Source organism: Seriola dumerili, unplaced genomic scaffold (genome assembly GCF_002260705.1).
Source record: "Seriola dumerili isolate Sdu_G_001 unplaced genomic scaffold, Sdu_1.0 BDQW01000478.1, whole genome shotgun sequence".
In the NCBI taxonomy this organism is placed as follows: Eukaryota; Metazoa; Chordata; class Actinopteri; order Carangiformes; family Carangidae; genus Seriola; species Seriola dumerili.
In genome coordinates, this window is record NW_019174733.1 from 1,354,933 (window position 1) to 1,376,934 (window position 22,002).

Here is a 22,002-nt window from a genome sequence, read left to right on the forward strand (position 1 = left end):
TGCTGCTGCCAATAAAGAACACTATGTAAACTATGTTGTTATTGTTTCAAGTGTCTGAAAGAGTCTATAGTATTAAAATCAACTGTTCTTATGGAGGGTGACAACTGTGTCGAAGCTCCTTATTGTATAATGCAGGCAAAAAAAAATCGAAAACAATAATCGCATTAGGTCCTCGGTGGCTGGGGTTTTAAAAGGGGTGAAGTCAGGACTAACAGTTTCTTAATTATCACGCCGTTTGTTTTGCTGTGGCTCTGTGACACAGGGACGTCACCGCGGCAGTACAGAGAGGTACGGGGGGCAAATCGGGGTGTTGTGGGGGAAATAGCAGCAGCTTTAGGGCAAAAGTGCACTGACGTGTGAAATTACAGCCCATGGTGCTACATATTGTACCAGAAGCTCCCTCCCAAAAAAAAAAAAAAGAAAAAAAAAAAAACAGAAACAAAAAGAGGAATCGTCCTCAAACTTGTCCAGAGGGCAGCTGGACGCAACACGGGGTCCTGTGTCATGGAGTTCACAAATCCTCTAAATAACAACTAGATTATTATTATTATTATTATTATTATTATTATTATTATTATTGCTGTTGTTGTACTTTCTATAACAAGCAAATAAATTCAAGTACATGACAGGAGATTGCAGCTTTTTTTAAATAACAGCTCCACACTCATCACTGTGCAAAAACACTATGCTGATATCATCTATAAATAGAATTTTTTTTCTGCTGGAAAAACTGCAGCTCCTTCAGCTAAATGGCAGTGAGTTATAGACATGCAGAAGTTGTTGTTAACCTCATGCTACAGCCCATTACAGTGAGTACTTTTTCTTTTCTTTTTTCTTTTTTTTTCTTTTTTAAATCTGTGACTCTTGTGTTTTTCTCTTTGTTGTCCCCCAGATTGAGTTCTACCGGAAGAGATTAAGAGAGCATAATTCAGCTACAGTATAGGCTTACCATCAACCTTTGACCCGGCCAACCTCAAACAGCATCAGCCTACCTGCCTGCCCGTCCGCCTGTCTGCATGAGCACAGCGGGCTGTGTGTGTATACCCTACTGTATGAGCGCCATCTACAGAGCGATGCTGCTCACAGGCGGTGAGTGGAGGATGATGGTGATGATGATGATGGTGCTGGTGATGATGATGATGATGATGATGATGATGATGGCCTGCTGACTGACTCTTCCTCCGCAGGCTGCGAGCTCACCTTGCACACACACTTCCTGTTTGGCCACACACAGCTAACGTGACTGTCAAGACGTGGAGTGATAAAACAAAATCCATGGTGAATTCACAACATGCAAAGACTTTTAACAGTTTTCTTTTGTTAGTGTGTTTTTTCTGACTCGTTTAACAACAGGATGCTACACGGGGGAGATGCTGTAAAATTAGCAACACATTTACCAAAATAGAAGGGATTTTATTTTGAAATCTGATCCTATGTCTGTTTTATATTTTCAAAAGAATAACTACTGTATATTGAGAGTCTACACTTTGAACCAGGGGCTCACAGAGTGAGTTATTGGGTCGCCCAGTGTTGTTCAGGAGCTTACAAAAGTCAGTTCATTTTTTTTAAATTCACAGTTAAATTACGAGGATTTATAATTATGATTGTTTTAAACAGGCTCCTCGATGACACTTTAAAAATGTAAAGGCATCGACAAAAAAAAATCCTTGAAGTGGGCATCCCTGCCCTGAGTCACACTCATCGTGTGTTTCCATTGGGACCCTTGAAAACATCCTGAGTAACATCGCTTTAAACAACATACACCAGCCTGACAGTGCTTTACCTCTCTTCTACCCCCTGCCTTTAATTTCCTTGATTCTTCACCCCAAAGTCTCATCATTTCCCATTTCGTCTCCCTCCCCTTCCTGGCTGTCGGATGCAGGGACCTCCTCATTTGAGCTGCAGGTTTTTACGTGGGCGAATCACAAAGTGTTGGAATCTATTGCCTTTGTCTGACAAGTCATCCATCTCTATGCGAGGGGATCTGTGGGATGGAGGTAGGAGTAGGGGGAGGGAGGGGTGGTGGTGGTGGTGGCGGTGGGGGTGATCTGTGGGACTGCAGCTTTTAGAAACAGACACACAAGGAGAGGGGTTTCATTCTCAGCCCAAAGCTTGGCTCAGGCACAGCCCATTCTGGAGGAGAGGGGGACGCACTGCTCTGTATACTTCGCCGTGTCCATGTTGTTGTCATCTCCGCCCCTATCTGATTAAACCACAGAGCAGCGCCGGTGCTCCAAGCCGTCAGAGGAGAGAGGGATTTTTTTTTTGTTCGGCCTCAGATTCCCGACCGGACCCGTGGAGACTTCCAGCTACTGCTTTGTTTTGCTCATGATGTCCTTTAAACACAAACAGTGACCCGGTTTGAGCCAATGTTGCTGCGACTGGTGCGCTCTGCACACGCGTGGGTCATGCTCAGCACCTGACAGACAACCCTTCCGCAGACTTTTCACTTCAGACTTTAACAGGAGGAAAACTTAGCATCGCCCCCCCCAAGAAGTTATTCGCTGCTGCAGCCTGCGGACTCTGCCCACACGGACTGTTTTACACCAAAAGATAAATCCTTGTTTTTTTTTTACTGCTTTAAAGCTGCATCACCGAGGCGAAACGGCGACCTCAGTCGATTACCTTTCTTTCCTTTGCTATCCCATGGATATTCACTGCAAAGCAGACCCGTTCTCAGCGATGCACCGTGAGTATACTGAATTAGTTTATAGACATAAACACATCTGTACTGCGACTTCAGCTCCGGCGCAAATTAGATCCACGACGTTTGCGATGACAGTGGCGTAATTTATTGAAAATGTGCTCTTGCAGCCCACATATTTTTCATTCAGAGTCCATTAAGGCTCGTTATTCGCCAACGTGTTATTACTGAAGATGAACACAGCTCTCAAAAATTAAATGTTTGCACCTTTAGTCATTTTTCTGACTCTATTTTTTTTCTCCTTAAAAACATTGGTAAAGTTTTAAGTTAGATTTAGTTACGTTATTTGCCATAACAACAACAACAACAACAATAATAATAATAATAAAAACAAGACGCACAGAAAATAATGATAAATGGCTGGAAACATGTTTAAAAACAGTGATATTTCTGGCTTCTTTTTAAGAGCACATGGGTGAGGGAAAAGTTTTCTTTTTATTTTCTTTTTTCGGGAGTTTCTTGTGTCAGAGTTTAATAGAAATGGGACAGTTTGAGCTGATTTAAGCAAATTTACTGTTAAGTGATAAAATAGAAACTCCCTCAATTAAAATACAAAGCTTTTATTACCTGTGAGATGACAGATGCTGTAGGGAGACCAGAGAACGTTGTGTGTAAATGGATGTGAACGTGTCGCTTTGTTTAGCCAGCTCTCACTTCAGATTTAGGTTGGTCCAGACAAAACCTGAGGTAAAAAAAAACAAACAAAAAAAAACAAAAAAACAAAAAGCAGTTGTTGTAACTGTTCATTTTTCCTAATGTGTGTGTTTTTTTCCCTCCATACGATATGAGTAAAGAATAGCCGGCACTGTGTGTAAATTATTTATTCCTCCTCATTCGCACCATCCGCGTTTGTAATATGAGTTATCAAAGCTCATTTTAATTATTTACAGTAATTGTGCAGGAAAATTAAACAGGTTGAAACACAATATCTGCGACATGTGTTAGGCTGCAGGGGAGGAGATGCTCTTGGAAAATATTGCCTAACCAGGTCAATGTACAGGGAGAGAGGAGTAATTGTTGCATGTTTTTATGGGCTCCAAAAGAGCCAGTCAAGTGTTTTTATTTTATTATAATCAATGATGTTTCTATTTTTATTTAAAATGTTTTAATCTGCGTATTGGAGAGCAGCACAGTACATGAACTTTACTGTTTTTACTCCATGGCTGCTTCAATATTTATCATGTTTTCACCAGTGTTATTCTTATTTTTCTTATTCTTCTTCTTATTATTATTATTATAATTTAGAATTGGTGCTAAAATATTTGCTTACAGTAGACTATAAGATTGTTGGCCAAAATGAAAATGTGCCTGTGTGTATATACAAGTAAACCATACTATTTGTGTGTGTTAACAGTAATGTGATGCAACCTTTTAGAATGAAAATACAACACACAGCTTTCTCCCAGAAAATAAACTGAGGAGACCCCGTGTCCTCTGCAGGTATGTAATGTTATGCTCCCCTGTGCTGCTGTTGTATCCCACGCAGGGCACGGCGGTGTGAACCAGCTCGGCGGGGTGTTTGTGAACGGCAGACCCCTCCCGGACGTGGTGAGGCAGCGGATAGTGGAGCTGGCCCACCAGGGCGTCCGGCCCTGCGACATCTCCAGACAGCTACGGGTCAGTCACGGCTGTGTCAGCAAAATCCTCGGCAGGTAAAAGGGGGGATCCACTACCAACAGAGCCCTATGTGTGTCAAACATCAATCTTCTATAGCTTGTATATGCGCACCCAGCTCTATTTCAGCCCCAGTCATCGGTTATATAGGCAGGTCATTTTTTTTTTTACTTTCTCTCTCCTTCTTTTTTTTTTTTTTTTGCTTGAACACAGCAGTTCTGAGTCCGAGATTTTCTATCCATCACCTGCAGCCTCGAAAGAGAAAAGCATCATAATCATGAAATGAATTTTTGGAGGGAAGTGTAAAGCTAAACATTAGGGATAAAAAAAAAATCCCTGAAGAATTTGAGGCTGTATCATTATTATTATTATTATTATTATTATTATTATTATTATTATTATTATAGGAGACTGTAGGTGATAAAGAAAATATTATAAAGCGCCATAAGATCACTTGAAAACTGACTTTTCAGTTCTATAACAGATTGTTAAAACACCGCAGTCTACGGCCACTATAAACTCACCTTGGAGTACCAGAAAAAAAACCCATAAATACACACTTTAAGTTGCTGTATTTTTCCATCAGTGTAAAAGCTGGTTTAAACCTGATAAATTAGATCTACATCATTTTTTTTACTTCAGAGCGCAAATGCTGTGAGATAATATTTTGAAATATATTTTTTTCAGCTATCAGAAGGCATTTCAGAGGTATTTCATTTCACACACACTGAATGTTTGTCACCAACATTTATACCAATAGGTCATGGTGGCATGTCGTGCATGCTACTGTAAGCTCACGGAGACTGGCAATGAGGTCTTAAACTGTGCTCTTACAGCTAAACTGTCCTTTTGTTCTGTCCGTCTCACTGCCTTTATATTGTGTAATTTGAATTACACCGCTTTTCGTTGGAAATCCGCTCTGTTCACCCTCCAGCTGACACACAATTAGGCCCATATAACAGCACACTTCCACACCAATAATAGATTAAAGCCGCCATCATATTTGTAGGATTTTTTTTTTTTTTTTTTTTTTTTTTTGGCCCTACATGTAACTGCAGAAGGTCGGCGGAGATTTGTTTCCACACAAACGATTTTTAAGCCACTTTTCTCATCATTCAGACACTGAGTGGATTGTTGAATGAAAGGAGGGATCCATTCAGGAACACTCACTCTGTCCCCATACAGGTACTATGAAACCGGCAGTATTAAACCCGGAGTCATTGGTGGCTCCAAACCAAAAGTTGCAACTCCGAAAGTGGTGGATAAAATTGCAGAATATAAGCGCCAGAATCCGACCATGTTCGCCTGGGAGATAAGGGACCGACTACTGGCTGAGGGCGTCTGCGACAACGACACTGTCCCCAGCGTTTCATCCATCAACAGGTAGGTGGAAATAACAGCTTCAATTCAATTTAATTATTTAAAAAAGAAAAAGGCATGCTGTTGTTCCAATGCGCGTAGATTCTTCCTGTAACAGCTCTTTCCTTTGTGTTTTTTTTTTCTAAATGTGTCCACACATGTCAGAGAAAATGTTCGAGAGAGCCAAATTCAAAAGGAAAATAAGACGAGAAACAAGAGAGGCGTGGAAACCTTGTCATTTGCCACGCGTATAAATGGGATAAATCAGATCTGAAATAAGCAGATAGCCATTTTACCTTCACACACAAGGCTGAACTATATAGTAATTCCCAGATCGAGCCTATCCGGGGTGGTCGCACAAGTGCAATTCAATCCCCATGTGCGGCCCTCCACGACACAGCCAGCACGGGGGGCTGAGGCTGGGGCCACGAAGAATCACATCTGTCTCGATAAAAACCGATCAATACCGCGTAACCAGATCCAGAGGCTGAGGGAAATACCCAACAAAGTCGTTCAATACGCGGACCACACTGCGACAGAGGCGGCAGCAGCCTCTTTATTGCCAACCAATTGCTCTGTTTCCCAACACCGAGGTGAATGTGGAGCGACAATAGATCACACATGATTCAATTTAGAATGATTCCCGTTAAATCATACATTATCAATTTCATTATTATTATTATTATTATTATTATTATTATTTACAGTTTAAGTTGAGTAAATCTAGAAAATTAAAGAAAATAAAAATGTTGCCGTCCTAAACCAGTGTTTGTCTGTGGGTAAATGGACTATAAAAGAGTTTCTGTTCCACTGGAGCAGCTAAAGCAGCAGACACCCTACACCTTCACCTTTCCACATGAAACGGGACAGCAGTGGACAAAGTGTCTTTAGACCGAGGACGCGCCGGTGAAAAGCCTCAGTGCAAGTGTGTTCAAAGTGAAAAAAAAAAAAAAAAAAAAAAAAAAAAAAAGCCCATAGTCCCTGCTAGTGATGAACTTTGGTTAGGAGGCACTGTTCCAGAGAGCTGGTCATCGGCATTGCATTTTAATGAGCTGAAGAGAGTCTCATAACACATCCAGCTAAATGGAGGAGATGGGTGAATCTTTACTAAAAAAAAAAAAAAAAAAAAAAAAAAAGATAAGGGGGAGGTGGAGAAAGAAATATTAGAAAATCAGGCTGCCATGGAAATTATGGTTTCAACAGGTCTTTTGGCGCCATTCTTTGTTCTAACCTGTTGTTCATAAAACCAAGGAAAATGTATTCACAGGGCTGTGGTGGCAATGTTTTGGAAAACCTCTCTGATAATCTGCTGGATTTGAGCTGTGTGGAACAGTTTGGAGAAACTGTCCTTTGAAACTAACTTGGCCTGCGTATTAATAATTAACATGAAACCTTGTGGCAATGCACAAATCTGCATTCTTTTCCTTCTTAAAGCATGGCCTCACAAATAACATAACTGCTTCCCCAAAGTCTATATTATCGCAGGAGATTTATGCAGTCATTTTATTGCATTAAAAAAATGCAGAGGAGTATTTTTGAAATGTTTGTAAAAATCTAATCTTAACTCCAGTGGTAGTTTCCTGTAATTTTCACATTTCAGGCTTTTTTAAAATATCGTTTTAATTTGTTGCTGTGTGCTTGTTGTTAAAGGGAGGATTGGGAAAGATGTGGAGGAGGAAGAAAGTCAGGAAGAGAAGTAAAAAGAGGCAGGCAGGGGGAGGGAAAGAGGCAGTGGGCTCCTGGTGGTCTCTGTGGTTAAGGGGCTGACCTCTGCTCTGTAGACCAAAGAGGATGTCCTGGCTTTAAACACATTTTCCCTGCATGAATTATTAAAGATTACACAGATACTGGGTTGCACTTTGTTTTGTTGCCGCAGAGAGGAGTTTCCACCCCCTGCACCATGCCCAGTGGACAGAGGCGTACCCATAAGGTCCTAAGCGGCTTTCAATCATATTGATCCACATTTTAATATTTCTTTGGGGATTTTTTTTTTTTTTTTTTACAACAGCACAAACACCAAAGTCGTTAATTCACCCATCCAAATTGCTTATTCAATATCAACAACATAGACTCGAAACAAAGTCCTTGAATTTATGAGGCTCCCTCAAGTCATGAGGTCAGATAACTGTTGTGGTGAGATGTTAGAAATTCAAATAAAATATTGATGTGTGTTTTCTGGAGGAGGCTGCTAGCCTTTGTTGCCCTGCCTGAAGGAGAGAGTATAGAGGACGCGTGAGATACTGAGGGGAATGAAAAGAGTCTGATGTACATTTTTTTTTTTTTTTTTTTTTTTTGCCCCTGAGGAAGTTAACCCCGTAGCTGCCTGATTCGGAGTTGATAGCTCATTGCTGGATGCTGCATGCACATGTGTAACGTCTTTCGCCTCATCTGCATTCTGTGAAAGTCTGTTTTTTGTCACAGCTCTTGAGTGAGAGGGGCTTCCATGTGGGATTTCTGTCGGTACACAACGCTGCCTGTTATTGAATGATCTAACATTCGTCTGTCAGTCAAAAGATTATCATAGTCATGGTTTAATGTAATGCGATCATGTCCCATAAGAGCTAAAGCTGAGATTGTATAAATCCCATTGTGCCTTCCTGTTGTGTCTATAGAATTACAGAAATCCTCAACGTTTCAAAATTAGCATTATCTCTACAGCCCCTAATTTTTGTCATCTCTAAAGTTTATTTATTTATTTCAAAGTGCACCACAAATTAAAAGACACTGGATGTGGCAGTGGTCTCGGGTTGGGCCAATGAGACACTATTGCTTTCCTGTCACATATAATTTATAGATCACCATTTGCATTCGCTGTTCCTCTCTGCCATCCGTCGTCAACTTTTCTATCCCAGAGTCCCAATCAATAGGCTCTGATCCTCAGTGAGCCTGAAGGATTCCTGTGTGCTACACTGAGCAACAAAAAGACCAAGAAAACTACAACAGACACCAGAGAGGTGACAGAGAAATACAGAGAGGAATACAAAAAATGAGTCTGAGAGGAGTGGATAAAGAGAGAAAGAACGATAAAGGAGGAGTGCAAAGTACAGTAAAACAGAGAGCACATTGGACAGTAGAGAAGAAATGAGAAAAGAGGATGAGGGTGGGGGTGAGGGGAGTGAAAGATCGGGTTTGAGAGATGGAGCGAGAAAGAGAGAAGGAGCAGAAAAGAGGGAGTGGGGAGCAGGAGAGGGAGATTATTAGAGTTGGCCAGGTAGAGCCAGTGAAGCTGATCATTGAGGTGAATTGATGTGATTTCATGCTTTGTTTGCAAGATCATTCAGACCAAAGTGCAATGAAGACTTTCCCGCCACATCACATCTTACTGGTGTGGGGACTTTATCATATTTCTAACCTCAGAATCCAACTAGATTGAATCCACAATCTCAGGGGGCAGCCCCTATTCAGCCTCACACAGGAGCCGGGAGATTGCCCCTAAGGCCCCGAGATTGGCTATTTGTGACAGGGGCCTGAATATGAGGATACAAGTGCCCCAAACGATGGAGCACTTGTACATGCATGGGCGTAAGTGGACGTGATGTGCCGTGTTTAAGTGTCCCGGGGCAACTGGGCTGGTGTGAAATCTCCATGCTCTGGAAGCAGTATTGATTGATCCGTGCCTGTTGTTCACTTTACCAGGATTATCCGCACCAAAGTCCAGCAGCAATTCCACCCGTCCCCTGACGGATCTGTTACGCCGCTCTCCACGCCCGGCCACACCATAGGTGAGCGCGAATGAGGCCACACACAGATTACAGCACAGTCAAATGAGCCAATCAGAACTGATGAAACAGGAAGGAAAAAAAAAACAAAAAAAAAACACCACAATATGAACACAAACATGCACTTAGCCATTCCGACGTACATGCACTTGAATAAAAACACAAATGACCCACTCACACAGGCAGACACACTTTCTGTACACACACTAACTCAGCTTTCTCCATCAGTGCCCAGCACAGCCTCCCCCCCTGTGACCAGCGCCTCCAACGATCCCGTAGGATCCTACTCCATCAACGGCATTCTGGGTATCCCTCGCTCCAACGGCGAGAAGAGGAAACGAGACGATGGTAAGGGAGACACAAGATCCCTTTGTTTTCCATCCTTTTAATTCTCTCCATCACTCGTCTGCTACTTTTTTTTTTTTCTTTTTTTTTACTGTGTGTGAAGAAGATGGCATTTATGACAGCGCTGCAGCCAAGTGTGTTTCTGTGTGCTGTCTCCAGTGACTTGTTATGTTGTATACCAGGCAGGGCAAGTGTTGAGAGAGTGTTGCGATTCAATCAGCTTTTTGATGCCCTACGTTTTACCATACGCCTACAGAGCTGCGTCTCAATTTTATACCATGCTCAGGCGTACTGTAGCTATCCCATATAGCTGTCATACAACTCTAATCCCCCTTGGCAAGGCATCAGTGCTGCTGCTCCCTTCATTTCTATATCACAGCAAAAGGCAGAAAACGAAGCTCTTTTGTGATTCTTTCCCCTGATACTATCAGTTAACTACCAGTCATTTAATATTCTGCAGTATATAGATACATACACAGCATTTAAAACTCAATAATGAAGTATTGTTGTATGACTGCATACTAGACTATACAATACCAGGGGACTGGCAAGAAAATAGACCTAGATACGCTCAAAGATTAAGTGGAAGCCTATCCGGTCCAAGCCAGAATTTCTCATTCCTAGGCGAGGCAAGAGTGGACACACACGGCCTGAGGGCTAATAGATTATCGGTTGTGCAAACAATTGGCTTTTTTAATGCCTATGAATTAACATGTCCCTGGTGGAGGCCTGAACAGGTGTAGGAACAGACCGGTGGAGGCAGGGAGGGGGCTGCGCGTGTGCATGTGCCAGTGTGCATGTGTGTGTATATGTGTGTCTGTGTGTGTGTGTGTGTGTGTGTGTGTGTGTGTGTGTGTGTGTGTGTGTGTGTGTGCATATGTGTGGTTCTGTGGTGCTGCTTTGAGGTGGCTGATGGGATGATATGGTTGAAAATTTATCTCAAAGAGCACTCATCAAAACAGGCCACTTCCTTCTTTTATGTTTCTGTCTCTTTAGTTCTCTGGAGTGGCAACCACTTGGATGGAAGGAAAATAGGACATTGTAAGTTGAAGTTAGACAACCTTCTCTTTTGCTTTGGTCAATCAGATCACAAAACTTTCCTCTCTATTGCTGTTTTCTTTTTGCTCTTCCAGGGTTATGAGTTTATAGGAGGACGAGGCGGGGGGAAGATTTTTTCCAATAAATAATCTCCCGAGAAATTAAAATAAATTAAGCTAAAGTGACTGTGGAAAATCGTATTTTCCATTTAATGGCATGCAGTTCAATATACAGTAATGTGCAGTGTTGCTTATTTAGAATTGTCATCAGGCAAAAATATGTGTGGATTTTCAGCAACAAGATGCAGTTTATTGTAAACTAAATTTTTTTAATTATTCTAAACTCTGCATTTCCCCTTAATTTGGCCACTCTAGCTCTTGCGTTTAGTTATTGTTGGTAATTTTCAATTATCCACATTTTTAAAATTGTTGTTATCTTACAAAAGAAAGCTTTAGGTATAGTCTCAGCTGCTACAGTAGAAAAGGCTCAGTCTACCTAAACTAGCTAAGGCTGTCACAGCAGAAATGCACCTGCTAAAATGTTGCTAATGTGCTAAATGAGTGAATAGATAAGTAAGGGAATAAATACATCAAAAACAAGGGGAGACCTGGACTTTGTTGCATGTCTGTAAACCAATCAAAGCTTTACATGTCTGTTCCTGCACTGTCGTTAATCTGACCACGTTGAACATGAAAAGAGGCACTGCACAGTCCTTGCACCGCTGGTGTTGTGATGGTGTGTGTTCACGGTGTGGCTGAAGTCAGCGGTTGCCCTTTGAGGAAGAAAAAGGTCCCCATTACCGGAGGGCTGTAGAGATAATGTAGTGTGACATGCGTTATGTACACCGGGTCCCCGTAAGACGAGCTTCAGGGACATAGGTGCCATAAGAGCCATTAATCTGTCCTTGTCATGTGTTATTGCAAATTAAAAGTAGCATGTTACACTGGACGGCTTCGAGTGAAGATGGGAGGAGGAAAAGAAAGAGAGAGTGAGAGGAACAGGGGGATGGGAGAAAAAAAAGAGGGTTTATGAAGTGAAGAGGGAAGGAAGAGGCCGTGGCAGCCTCACAGAGAGTTGAGCAAGGATTAGTTTTAGGATTTGTGCATGCGTATGTGCACACCTATGCATGGAAATGTGTGTGTTAACGTGTGTCTGTTAGTAACTCTGTGGCTTCAGATGCTCCTCCTACAATGAACATAGTGACATTTAAAAGAATTTGCAATTCTGCAGAGAAAAGCTATTAATTCACAAATTAACATCTCGCCCCCCCCTCCCTCCCTCTATCTTGGATGTGCAAGCTATCGAAAAGACAAAAGAAATAGCCTTAAGGGGGGAAAAGAGAGAGTCTCAGCCCTATCTGTGGAGAGATTGGTTTGCATGTCTGCAAGCAGCGATACCAATTATGCCAGAGCTGGGAGAATGCGTCTCAATGCGCTCCCCCCTTCTTTGCCCCCTACTCCCTCCTCCCCCTCCTCCCCCTCCTCCTCCTCCTCCTCCTCCTCTTCCCACCACCATCACTACCACCACCACCACCGCCGCCACCACCCCACCCTGACTCTATCCATAGCCAGATTTATTTGTGTATCTCATTACAGGAAATGGGATGTTGTTCCTGCCAAATGCATTAATAGTGAAGTGGGGAAATTAGCCTGTTGTACAGCATGCTCTCACTCAGTCATTTAAACCTATGGTGGAAGTGGAAGCCAAGAAAAGACAGAGAGGATTGGGTGACAACTGCTGTGCGGTTGTCAAATGTCTATAATAATAATAATGGAAGTCCATGCACGCATTTGAAAAGTTTGGGCCCTCCACCTGTTTCTCGGAGAGGATTTTGAGCTGATTATGTTGTGAGATGTACCTGCTCTCGTTTGTTCCCTCCTCTCATAGAAATGCAGTTTCTGTTCGAGCTGCAGCTTTATGTAAATCCAGTGTTTTCCTAGTCTTAGCCCACAGTGACAACTTCCTCCTGACCTCGCTGCTGTATGCAGTCAGGTTGATGTGACCTCACTGTATGTTTCTCTCATCGCTGGCTTACCACGTCCTGGATGGAGCCCAGTGGAGCTCATAGGGAGGACAGGCAGTAGGGAGCTACAGTGATAAATTAGATGGAGAAAGCAAAGGTCATAACTTGTGATTGTAGCGTGGGTGTGGGATGAGTGTAGAAGGAGCTGATGAGTGTGTGAGTAGGGAGAAAAAAAATATGGCCCCAGCAGGTTGTTCATTCATGACAATAAAAGAATTGTACGCAGCAACCAGAGTCATACCAACCTTGTTCAATAGCTGGAGGAAAAATGAATACAGCCGCTGATTTGTTCAAATTTGATATTTGGCCCTTTTGGAGATTGTCCAGTGTGTATCTTTTAACACATATGACCCATTTGTGGAGTTTAAATCAGTTAGTGTATGGATTTGAACCTGGGCCTACACTGGTTGGCTAGTCAAGCCAGTCCATGACAATGAGTCAATGGAGGATCACTTTAGAAAATAAATGCATCCAAAGCGAGACAGAAATAAATGGAATCATGAGCACCATGATGGCCCTGATGGGGTGTGTGCGGAGAGAAAAGCCCAGGTTTGAGAGGGGCCACAGAGCGTAACATAGAGACAAGAAGCTGTTAGGGCCCCGACAGTGGAGGAAGACACAAAAGGGTCCACATTGCATTTCTCCCCCTCCTCCTTCTCCGGTCTATCTCTGTCGTTCTTTCTCTTCAACATTTCATTTCTCCTCTTATCGCCCCCACCGCCCAACCACCCTACCCCACCCCACCCCACCCCCTCGTCTTTCTGCAGTCTTTCGCATTCAGCAACATGGCTGCGTGAGACCCCGTATATACTTGTAAACAATATACAACGAGATCCGTCACAAAAATATAAGGAGAGGGAAATCACTCAATGGAGAGGAATCATGTCAGAGAAAAGTCAATTATGGGCGCCGATGCCGAGAATTAATGGAGCGATGCATTACTCAGCTTGAGGAGGGAGAAGAAGGCAAGAGAAAAGAAGGCATACGTTAATTGCATTTCCACAAATACTCGCCACACAGGGTGGCAACGCTAAACGACAGACTGGTCCAGAGGAGGACAAAAAAAAAGGGGGAGATGGGGATGGAGTCATATTGAAGACAAAAATATTCTTCTTATCGGGACATTTTTGTCTGTAACTGAGCCGTAATTCACTTATTCTCTTAAGACAAGTGAAAAAAAAGATTGAAACTTGTTTTCAGTGCAAAACAAAGTGTTGTGGTCCTTTATTCTTTCTTGTTTGACTTATTTGAAGAATATATTGCAATAGTGTCACTGCACTGACATATTTAGATTTTTACTGTATGTTTCAAACAGTGTGCAAATATTACTTTACATTCATTTGGATGTGAAGTAGTATTTTTGTCCAAATTGACATTTTTTTTTTCCACACAAAAACATATTCAGGAGCAGTTCAGTGTTTTGCTCAAGGACACTTTGACAGTTGCAGAGGAATGGCCAGGAATCGAACCACCGACCTTACATTTAAAGTCCAATTCACTCTGGGTTGACTCATCTGGAGCTGCAGCCACCCTCTTATTAATATTATACACTCATGAGCTGGATCCAAATAGTTGTGTGCTTTTATTTATTCATTATAAACTTTCTGCGTTGGCCTGGATCTGAGTATTCGAATTAAAGTAAATAAAATAACTAGAGTGCTTCAAAGTAATATCGATGCAGCCTCAGTGCTGGCGGTGAGTGCAAATATCAAATAAGCATCACTATGCCTGCTGACAGTCAGTACACTGGTTGGTGGTGCTAAATCGAATTAATAAAGCTCTTAAACACGCCACAACATAACAGGATCTTAACAGCCATGGCAGTGTTGCTGCCTCTCTCCCTCTCTCTCCACCACCCCACCCACCTCTCTCCTTTCCGCTTCAGAGGTTTCATAAATATAGCTAGCTTACAGGGAAGGAGTGTTCACCCTCTGGGTATACCAGTTTGTTTGTGCCCTCTCTCTCTCTCTCTCTCTCTCTCTCTCTCTGTCTTTTTTTTTCAAGCTCAACTGCATTTTTAAAAACATCAACAAATGATCCACAATTTGCGATAGCATCATTTCACCTATCAGCAGAGGACGAATAAGTAAACGGTCGACTCGCAGCCTCTGATCTAGGAAACCCCGTGTCATTGATTTACGGAGAGAGCCAGGCAGTGTGTAGGAATTCATTTGCCTTTCAAACAAGCCCCCACCTCTACTCTCTCCTGAGTTATCTTATCACAGGAACAGGGGAGATGAAAGAAGGACATAAAGTGCCACCGTGCCAACACAGGACGTTAACATCCCCCTTAGAGACAAAGCAAGACAGAACAGCTTTTGATACCATTGTAGTCTGTGTCAGAGTTGCTACTGTCATTGGTTGACTCTATATATGTGTGTATGTATGTGTGTGTGTGTGTGTGTGTGTGTGTATGTGTGTGTGTATGGCTGAAATGAGTACTAATTTGCTGAAGGTGTACAGCAACTTTTTACATACTTTTATCACAGTATTGTTAAACAGCTGCAGTTTCTTGTCCACTGGTCGCGTTTCTCTTAGACGCTTTGAGTTGGTACAAAGCTGCGTAGTCCACCTAAAACGTTTCAATACATCATGATGAAATATTCAACTTCTGGACACAATAAGGCTCCTCGAGGCGATCAAAGAGAGCAATTACCAGAAAGACCTTTGCTTTAGGGATGACGTGTGAATGTCACCGTTGGAGAGTCTTGTTTTTATCTCGGCTTGTCTCCTCACACTTTGGTGTTAAAACAAAGAGATGCAGTCAGCTGGTGCTGTGGGAGTGATAAGAGAATACCTGCTGAGACACCCAAAGGGGTTGAAGAAACAGTGAGAAAATGAAAAAAGCCAGTCAATGAGACACACACACACACACACACACACACACACACACACACACACACATCTGACAGTCGGGCTTCACACTCCACTTGACACGCTGACTGTCAAAGGATGAATCTGATTTATTGCAGCTCTCTCATGATATATGTCAAACATGAACCTCTAATGGCAAATTCTGAAAATAAACGATTTACTATTATTTCTATTTAACAGCCAAATCACTAATTTTTTTTGGCAACATAAATTTGAAATATATTCACATAGATAACTGAAGAGGTAGATATGAAAAAAAAAAAAAAAGTGTGTTTCTGAAAGGAACATGATTGAAAAATCAGGCCTGTTTCACTGCAGTTTTTAAACCATTACTGGTGTAAACAAACCTTTAACAACATCACAGTGTTGCAAATATAGATTTAGTCATTGTTTATTGTTAATCAGCCAATTCGCAGGTTCCAAAATTGGGTTTTTACTTTTGGTAATGAGGCTTTTCATTGTGTTTGGATTATAGAAAGTGCACAAAATAAGTATCCTGTGATGGCAATGTATGTCCTTTTGCTGCCAGTTCAGAAAGCCTGGTGGAGTGTGTTTGTGTGTGTGTGTGTGTGTGTGTGGGGGGGGGGGGTTGCTGCTGAGTGTACGCATGCATCCTCCATTGTGAATGACAAACACTTGCTATTGATCGAGCTTGCCTCTTTTCTCAGACCAGCTGATACGAGGTAATTAATGACTCCATTTTCGCCTGTACCACGGACAACAATTGAGTTTCATACAGCAACACTAATGCTGTTCCACCACCAACCACCAGCCCTTCACCCAAAGGAGCTGTTTGAAAAAAAGAAAGAAAGAAAGAAAAAAGCCTGCGCGAAAATACTGATGGAAGGAAAAGCACATGTGGTCGGAGAAAAAAAACAAAAAAAAAAACGGATTTCTGCGTAAACGTTACACAAAGCTAAAGTCAATATATTTTAGTGGTGAAACTCACATATACTTACCCGCCAACACACACCTTCCTCTCTACACATACACACACTCATACCCAATTGCAGCTCTCCATTCCATTCTCTCCATGGATCTATTTCTTGGTGCGAGTCGGGTTCATCCTCTGGCCTCAGCCATTGAAAAAAGGTCAAGCAGCCGAGCAGAATGGCAATAACGCCCCTGAAATGGTACCATCAGTGGAACATGATTGATCAATTGAATTCCATAGCACAGAAAAATGTGGGATTAAGTAGAGTATTATACGCACAATGAGTTGAGGCATGATGTTCATTCCAAGTTCATTTCGCCTCCCTCCTCTGCTGGCGGATCAGGCAATCAATAGCGGCCTTGCATATCATATATCACCGCTGGCTCGCCCAGGAGAGAACATAATCTGCTGCAAATTTAGAATGACAGATTTGTACGGGAGCTAAAGCCTTCATCCGCTGTTGGCGGTGGGTTATAGGGAGGAAAGGGAGGGTGGCGGGAGGCAAGCGGTGGAGTGGAGGTTCCTGGGATGCTGGCTGGAGGTTTTAGCTGCGTTTTCTTTTTTTTTTTTTCTTTCAGTGTTCAGGACTTGATGAGTGAGCAGAGGGAGAGCTGTAGCGGTGGCGGTGGGCTCCCCTAGCAGAGTTGATAGGGTCAGAGATCAGGAGAACGAGGAAAGCATAGGCTCATTTGTTTATATAGAGTGTGACCGAGTGAGGAAATGCATACGCTTGCCCTCGACGCCCCGTCCTCATTCGGCCCTGAGTGCCGTCCCCACTCCATTCTGTTTTCCAGAAGACAGGCAATATGTGGGGGGATGGAGAGAGAGAAAGAGAGACAGAGAGAGGGAAGGGTAATATGTTCAGGAGGAAATAGTACAGTTAAATAATGGCTCTCCATTTCCCGCTGGCAGAATGAGAGGCTCTGTATGTAATCGCCAGCCCTACTTTCTCCTCCTGAAACACACGCTCTCCCTTACAAGTATATATTTGCACTGAAGGTAATCCATCAATTACCATAGACCTATCACATGATGACCGTGCTGATGGTGGCCGCGAGGAGAGGTGGGGGGAGGCGGAGAGCTGCTTGAGTGAGTGTATGTGTGCGAGAGGAAGAGAGAGACAGTGAAAAACAGAGAGGGAGATGAAAGGCAGACATGCTGGTGGGTCTCCCTGAATTTACTACTGCTCCTCATGCCATCACTCTCATACCCGTTGAGCTCACAAATGTTCTCCTCATGCTTATCTCACATTGCTAGAATCATGTCAACAAAAAAAGCCGAGCCATTCCCTGATGCAGATTGTTGTCGCCCTCCCTTCCTCCCTCCGTTCCTCCTCTCCTTCTCTCTCTAGATGGCTCTGATGGCTCAGGCCCTGGCAGCGACTCTCAGGGCAGCGTGGAGAGTTTAAGGAAGCATCTGCGAGCAGACGCCTTCACCCAGCAGCAGCTGGAGGCCCTGGACCGTGTGTTTGAACGTCCTTCTTATCCTGATGTCTTCCCCACTTCAGAACACATCAAGCCTGAACAGGTTGGCCGGACATATTTCTTTCTAACGTTGACTTTTTCAACCCTGCACTTACACCCTGGCTTCTTCCTTCCTGTCTGTCCTCAGGTTGTAGCGGCCAGCGGTAAAATAATTTACACAGATTTCTAACATTATATAGTGAATACACTGCCGCACATTCTGACACTGGTGACTAAAAAGCTCTGCACAACTTCTCGCTCAAAGCAGCCTACGAGCCTACAGCCTATTACAGCGGATAACCTTTATTTACATTCATTAGACTGTTAAACAACAAGAGACTATTAATTTTTCCATTGGAACTCTATGTGGGTGCCCATGCAGCCTTAGCAGTGCCCTAATTGAGTTCATTTTCATCTCTGCGCGATCGCGGGGAATTACAGCGGCGATAAATCAGAGGGACAGCCCCTCAGCCTGCTATACAGCCCCTAATGCAGCTAATTACCAAAGTGATTTCTACGGCAAGATCAATACCAAAACGAATTGGAAATGACTTGCAATCACAAAGAGTGGAGGAGAAGGTATTAGAAAGGCGAGAGGAAGGTGGAGGAGGGGAGAGAAAAACGGCGTCAGAATGGTCCAGAAAAATCAGTTTTAATTTAATGTAATATTAATCAGGCTGCTTTCCACTCTTTCTGTGCACCTCCTTTTTTCTTCCTGTTTCCAACACCCCCTCCTTTTCTTAAACTGGTGAAAAGGTGGGATATTAGGCTATTAGGGGCTTGTCTGGTGTCTGCGTCAGGGCATTAAAAAGCCATTTTGAAGAGGCCAGGCTGAATAGGCCTCATCCCTCCCACACTTCTGGCAGCCATGTGGTCAGGTCATTCAGGGCCCTCTGTGCTTGCCACTCGCCCTCCGCCCAGCCCTGCCCAGCCCTGCCCACAGCCCATCTGCATGACAAAATGGCTCTTGTGCTGCTGAGGCCCAGCGGAATAGAGAGGAACATCCAGCCTAGTGCCAGGGAACAGTTGTAAGCAGACAATTAGAGTTTATCTGGGATAGAGGCAGACAAGACTGGGGTCACCAGCTTGCCCCTGTGGGACCCCGTCCCATTGAGACAAACAGATGCACACACGCAGTCTGATACAAACACTTGCAGACACAAATGTGTGCAGACACACTTATCCTTTTAAAGAGTCAGGTCAGGAAGTGTCATCTCATTAAAAAACAGGATTCTTCACAGCTGCTAGCGTAGTCTAAACCTGAGATTAAAGTGAATTAACACTAAAGAGACTGGTTAGTAGTTGAGCCTCACATGAAGTCTCGTGCAGTACAGTACACTTTTGCTCTTTTTTTTTTTTTTGAATGAGAAATTGTGCAACATGAAAAAACCTCAAATATAAAGTAAAAGAAAGGACTAATGAAAAGCATAGCAACAATATTCACCATCCTTATTTTATCATTTTATTAACCCAGTTTTATGTGTTCATCCTGGAGGCAAAGCAAAAAGGTTGATTTTGAGGTTGTACTCGCCTTTAAAAAAAAACACAGACACACACACACACACAGACACACAAACACACACACACACACACACACACACACACACCACATGTCTCTCCTGTAACAAAGCCCTGAATGTCTCCTCCCTTGACTGGTCACAGGGATGACTGCAGTGGAGCACAAAGAGCCAGCTGACACCCCGTCCTTTCACTCTTCTCCCAATCCCTCTCTCATCCCACTCTCCCTTTTCTGCCTTCTCCTCAGACAAGCCCTAATGCATGCATACATCATGGGTCTTGGTAAAGCACAGGGAGCGGGGACGGGATGGGTTGAGGGGAAAGGGGGGGGGGTTGGTGGTGGTGTTCACAGATTTCACCGGAAATATTCAGAAGAAAACACAGTGAGAGGATCACAGACAGCTTCCTCAGATACACCAGGGGGTTATCTTCAGACATATTTCACATATCGTCACTTGAACTGCAGATCTGCTACAAATCTGTAACCCAAAAGGGGGCTTGCATGTAGCAGAGCAGTGATATTAACCAGATCATGACACAGTATGGTGGAATGTGAAATGATTTTACATAGAGAGAAGTGAATCGGCGTTCACAGGTGCATCCCTCCGCTTGACTTTTTTTTTTTTGCATTTGTTGCCTATTCATCTACAGGCGAATGAGTACTCTCTCCCATCCCTGAACACTGGCCTGGAAGACGTGAAGCCGAGCCTCTCCACCAGCGCCAGCTCCGACCTCGCCTCCAGTGTCTCCCAGAGCTACTCTGTTGTGACAGGTACAATCTGACTCACGCTACATTGATCCCTAAAAGAACACACATCGCTGCAGCAGGTCGAAGACATCTGGTCGAAACTTACAGGACTCGGTGTTCAGAACACAAACATAGTGTAAAAAAAAAAAAAAAAAAAAGTCCAAAAGTTCAGTCAAATTCACTCCAATGATCAGAAGAATCTACATGCTACATACTGTAGCTGGTAAATGATGGCTTCATAGTATACCCACAATATATTTACTGATAATAATATGGATAATTTCTTGTTGGATTTTGGGTTTCATTGTGCGTATTGTTCTCAGGGATAAAAGAATTAAAACTTAAAGCTCCATAAATTTATAATAAATCTTTTTTATTATCACTATTTTCTGAAAAGAATTAGTCAACAGAGTGGACCATGTATTGGAAGAAAATCACATTCTGCTTTAAGATATTGCAGCATTATCGACTCATCAAAGTTTTGTCTGCCACTTCCTGATGGAACGCACATTTTCCAGCGATATATAAAACTCTTATCACCAAATGAAAAAGCTCATTCATGGTACTTTTTCTTTTTTTTTCTTTTTTTGAGGCACTCTGTGTGTTTATTTCCAGAGCAAGGTGATATATCATCTGAGCCCATTAAATCCTACAGGCCTTTCACACACTGCTCCTAACTGGCTATTGTGTTAGCCTGGATTGGTCTGCTAACAGATTGACTCGGAGCACTTCTCATAAGAGACAGCTGCTGTTCTCGCCGCGACACGACGTTGTCATCAAAGGCTATGATAGCCTGTTGATTGACAGCGGCTGGAATAGCACCGTGGCTGGCTGGCTGCCTCATGCTGTGGATAGAGAGAGAGAGAGAGAGAGAGAGAGAGAGAGACCCAGATACTGATCAGACACAGGCAGTTAAAGAAACACTGAAATTATGGGTTTTCTCCAATTTATGAACTGGCTGCTGTTTTCAAGAGTAACTTCCACTGAGAGCCTGCAGGTAATGGCAGGTGCAGTGTATTGAATATCGTGCAGTATTAACTATCTGTATCATATAACCCACACTAACCCACCCTGCATTGCACACTGGCTTCTTTTGCTCTGCTGTCGAGGTAGATGGCCGCCTGGTTAATTGAAATATTGTTTCATTGTGGCTGCTGAGGCGCTTTCCCAGGAGAGGTTAGGTTTACTGATGGCCACACTGACTCCAGAATGATATGCCAGCCTTTTAATAAAACGCCCATAATTATGCAGTGGGCATCAAAGTCAATGAATCCACTGTGGTGTGTGTGTGTGTGTGTGTGTGAGAGAGAGAGAGAGAGAGAGAGAGAGAGAGAGAGAGAGAGAGAGAGAGAGAGAGAAAGCAAGTAAGTAAAGAGGAGGACAGCATGATTGAAAACTGCAGTGGCCCTTCTCAAATGATCCCTATAGTCCAGCCCCAGACCCAGGCACAGAGCTATGGGAAAAGAAAAACCCTTTTTTTTTATTCCTGAATATGTGGGAGGTAGATTTGCCCCAGAAAGTTGGGCCTCAGGAGAAGAAAGGTGTGTTTTTGTCTTTTATGCCGGGCTCCTCCTATGAAAGCGGTCTCGCTCTGGGGAGCACACTCATAGCAGGTGGCCTCCAAGCCACCTGGGGGCCTGGGGCCTCCTAAAGCAATATATGT

General features: G+C 43.1%; 1 protein-coding gene across 8 annotated transcripts in view; it reads left to right on the forward strand.

Annotated features, from left to right (window-relative positions):
• Positions 1 to 2,149: 2,149 nt before the first annotated feature.
• The window catches only part of LOC111235203 (paired box protein Pax-2a), a 28,098-nt gene continuing 8,245 nt past the window's right edge, over positions 2,150 to 22,002 (forward strand). For 2 of the 8 annotated variants that reach the window (XM_022763558.1, XM_022763560.1), the window contains exons 1-8: positions 2,150 to 2,689; positions 4,179 to 4,356; positions 5,504 to 5,701; positions 9,314 to 9,399; positions 9,625 to 9,744; positions 10,738 to 10,782; positions 17,962 to 18,137; positions 20,243 to 20,363. In XM_022763558.1, the coding sequence (XP_022619279.1) occupies positions 2,647 to 2,689; positions 4,179 to 4,356; positions 5,504 to 5,701; positions 9,314 to 9,399; positions 9,625 to 9,744; positions 10,738 to 10,782; positions 17,962 to 18,137; positions 20,243 to 20,363 (967 nt within the window). In that variant the 5' untranslated portion in view covers positions 2,150 to 2,646. The remainder of the gene's footprint in view (positions 2,690 to 4,178; positions 4,357 to 5,503; positions 5,702 to 9,313; positions 9,400 to 9,624; positions 9,745 to 10,737; positions 10,783 to 17,961; positions 18,138 to 20,242; positions 20,364 to 22,002) is intronic. The other 6 variants (XM_022763559.1, XM_022763562.1, XM_022763561.1 and 3 more) reach the window with 3 other exon arrangements.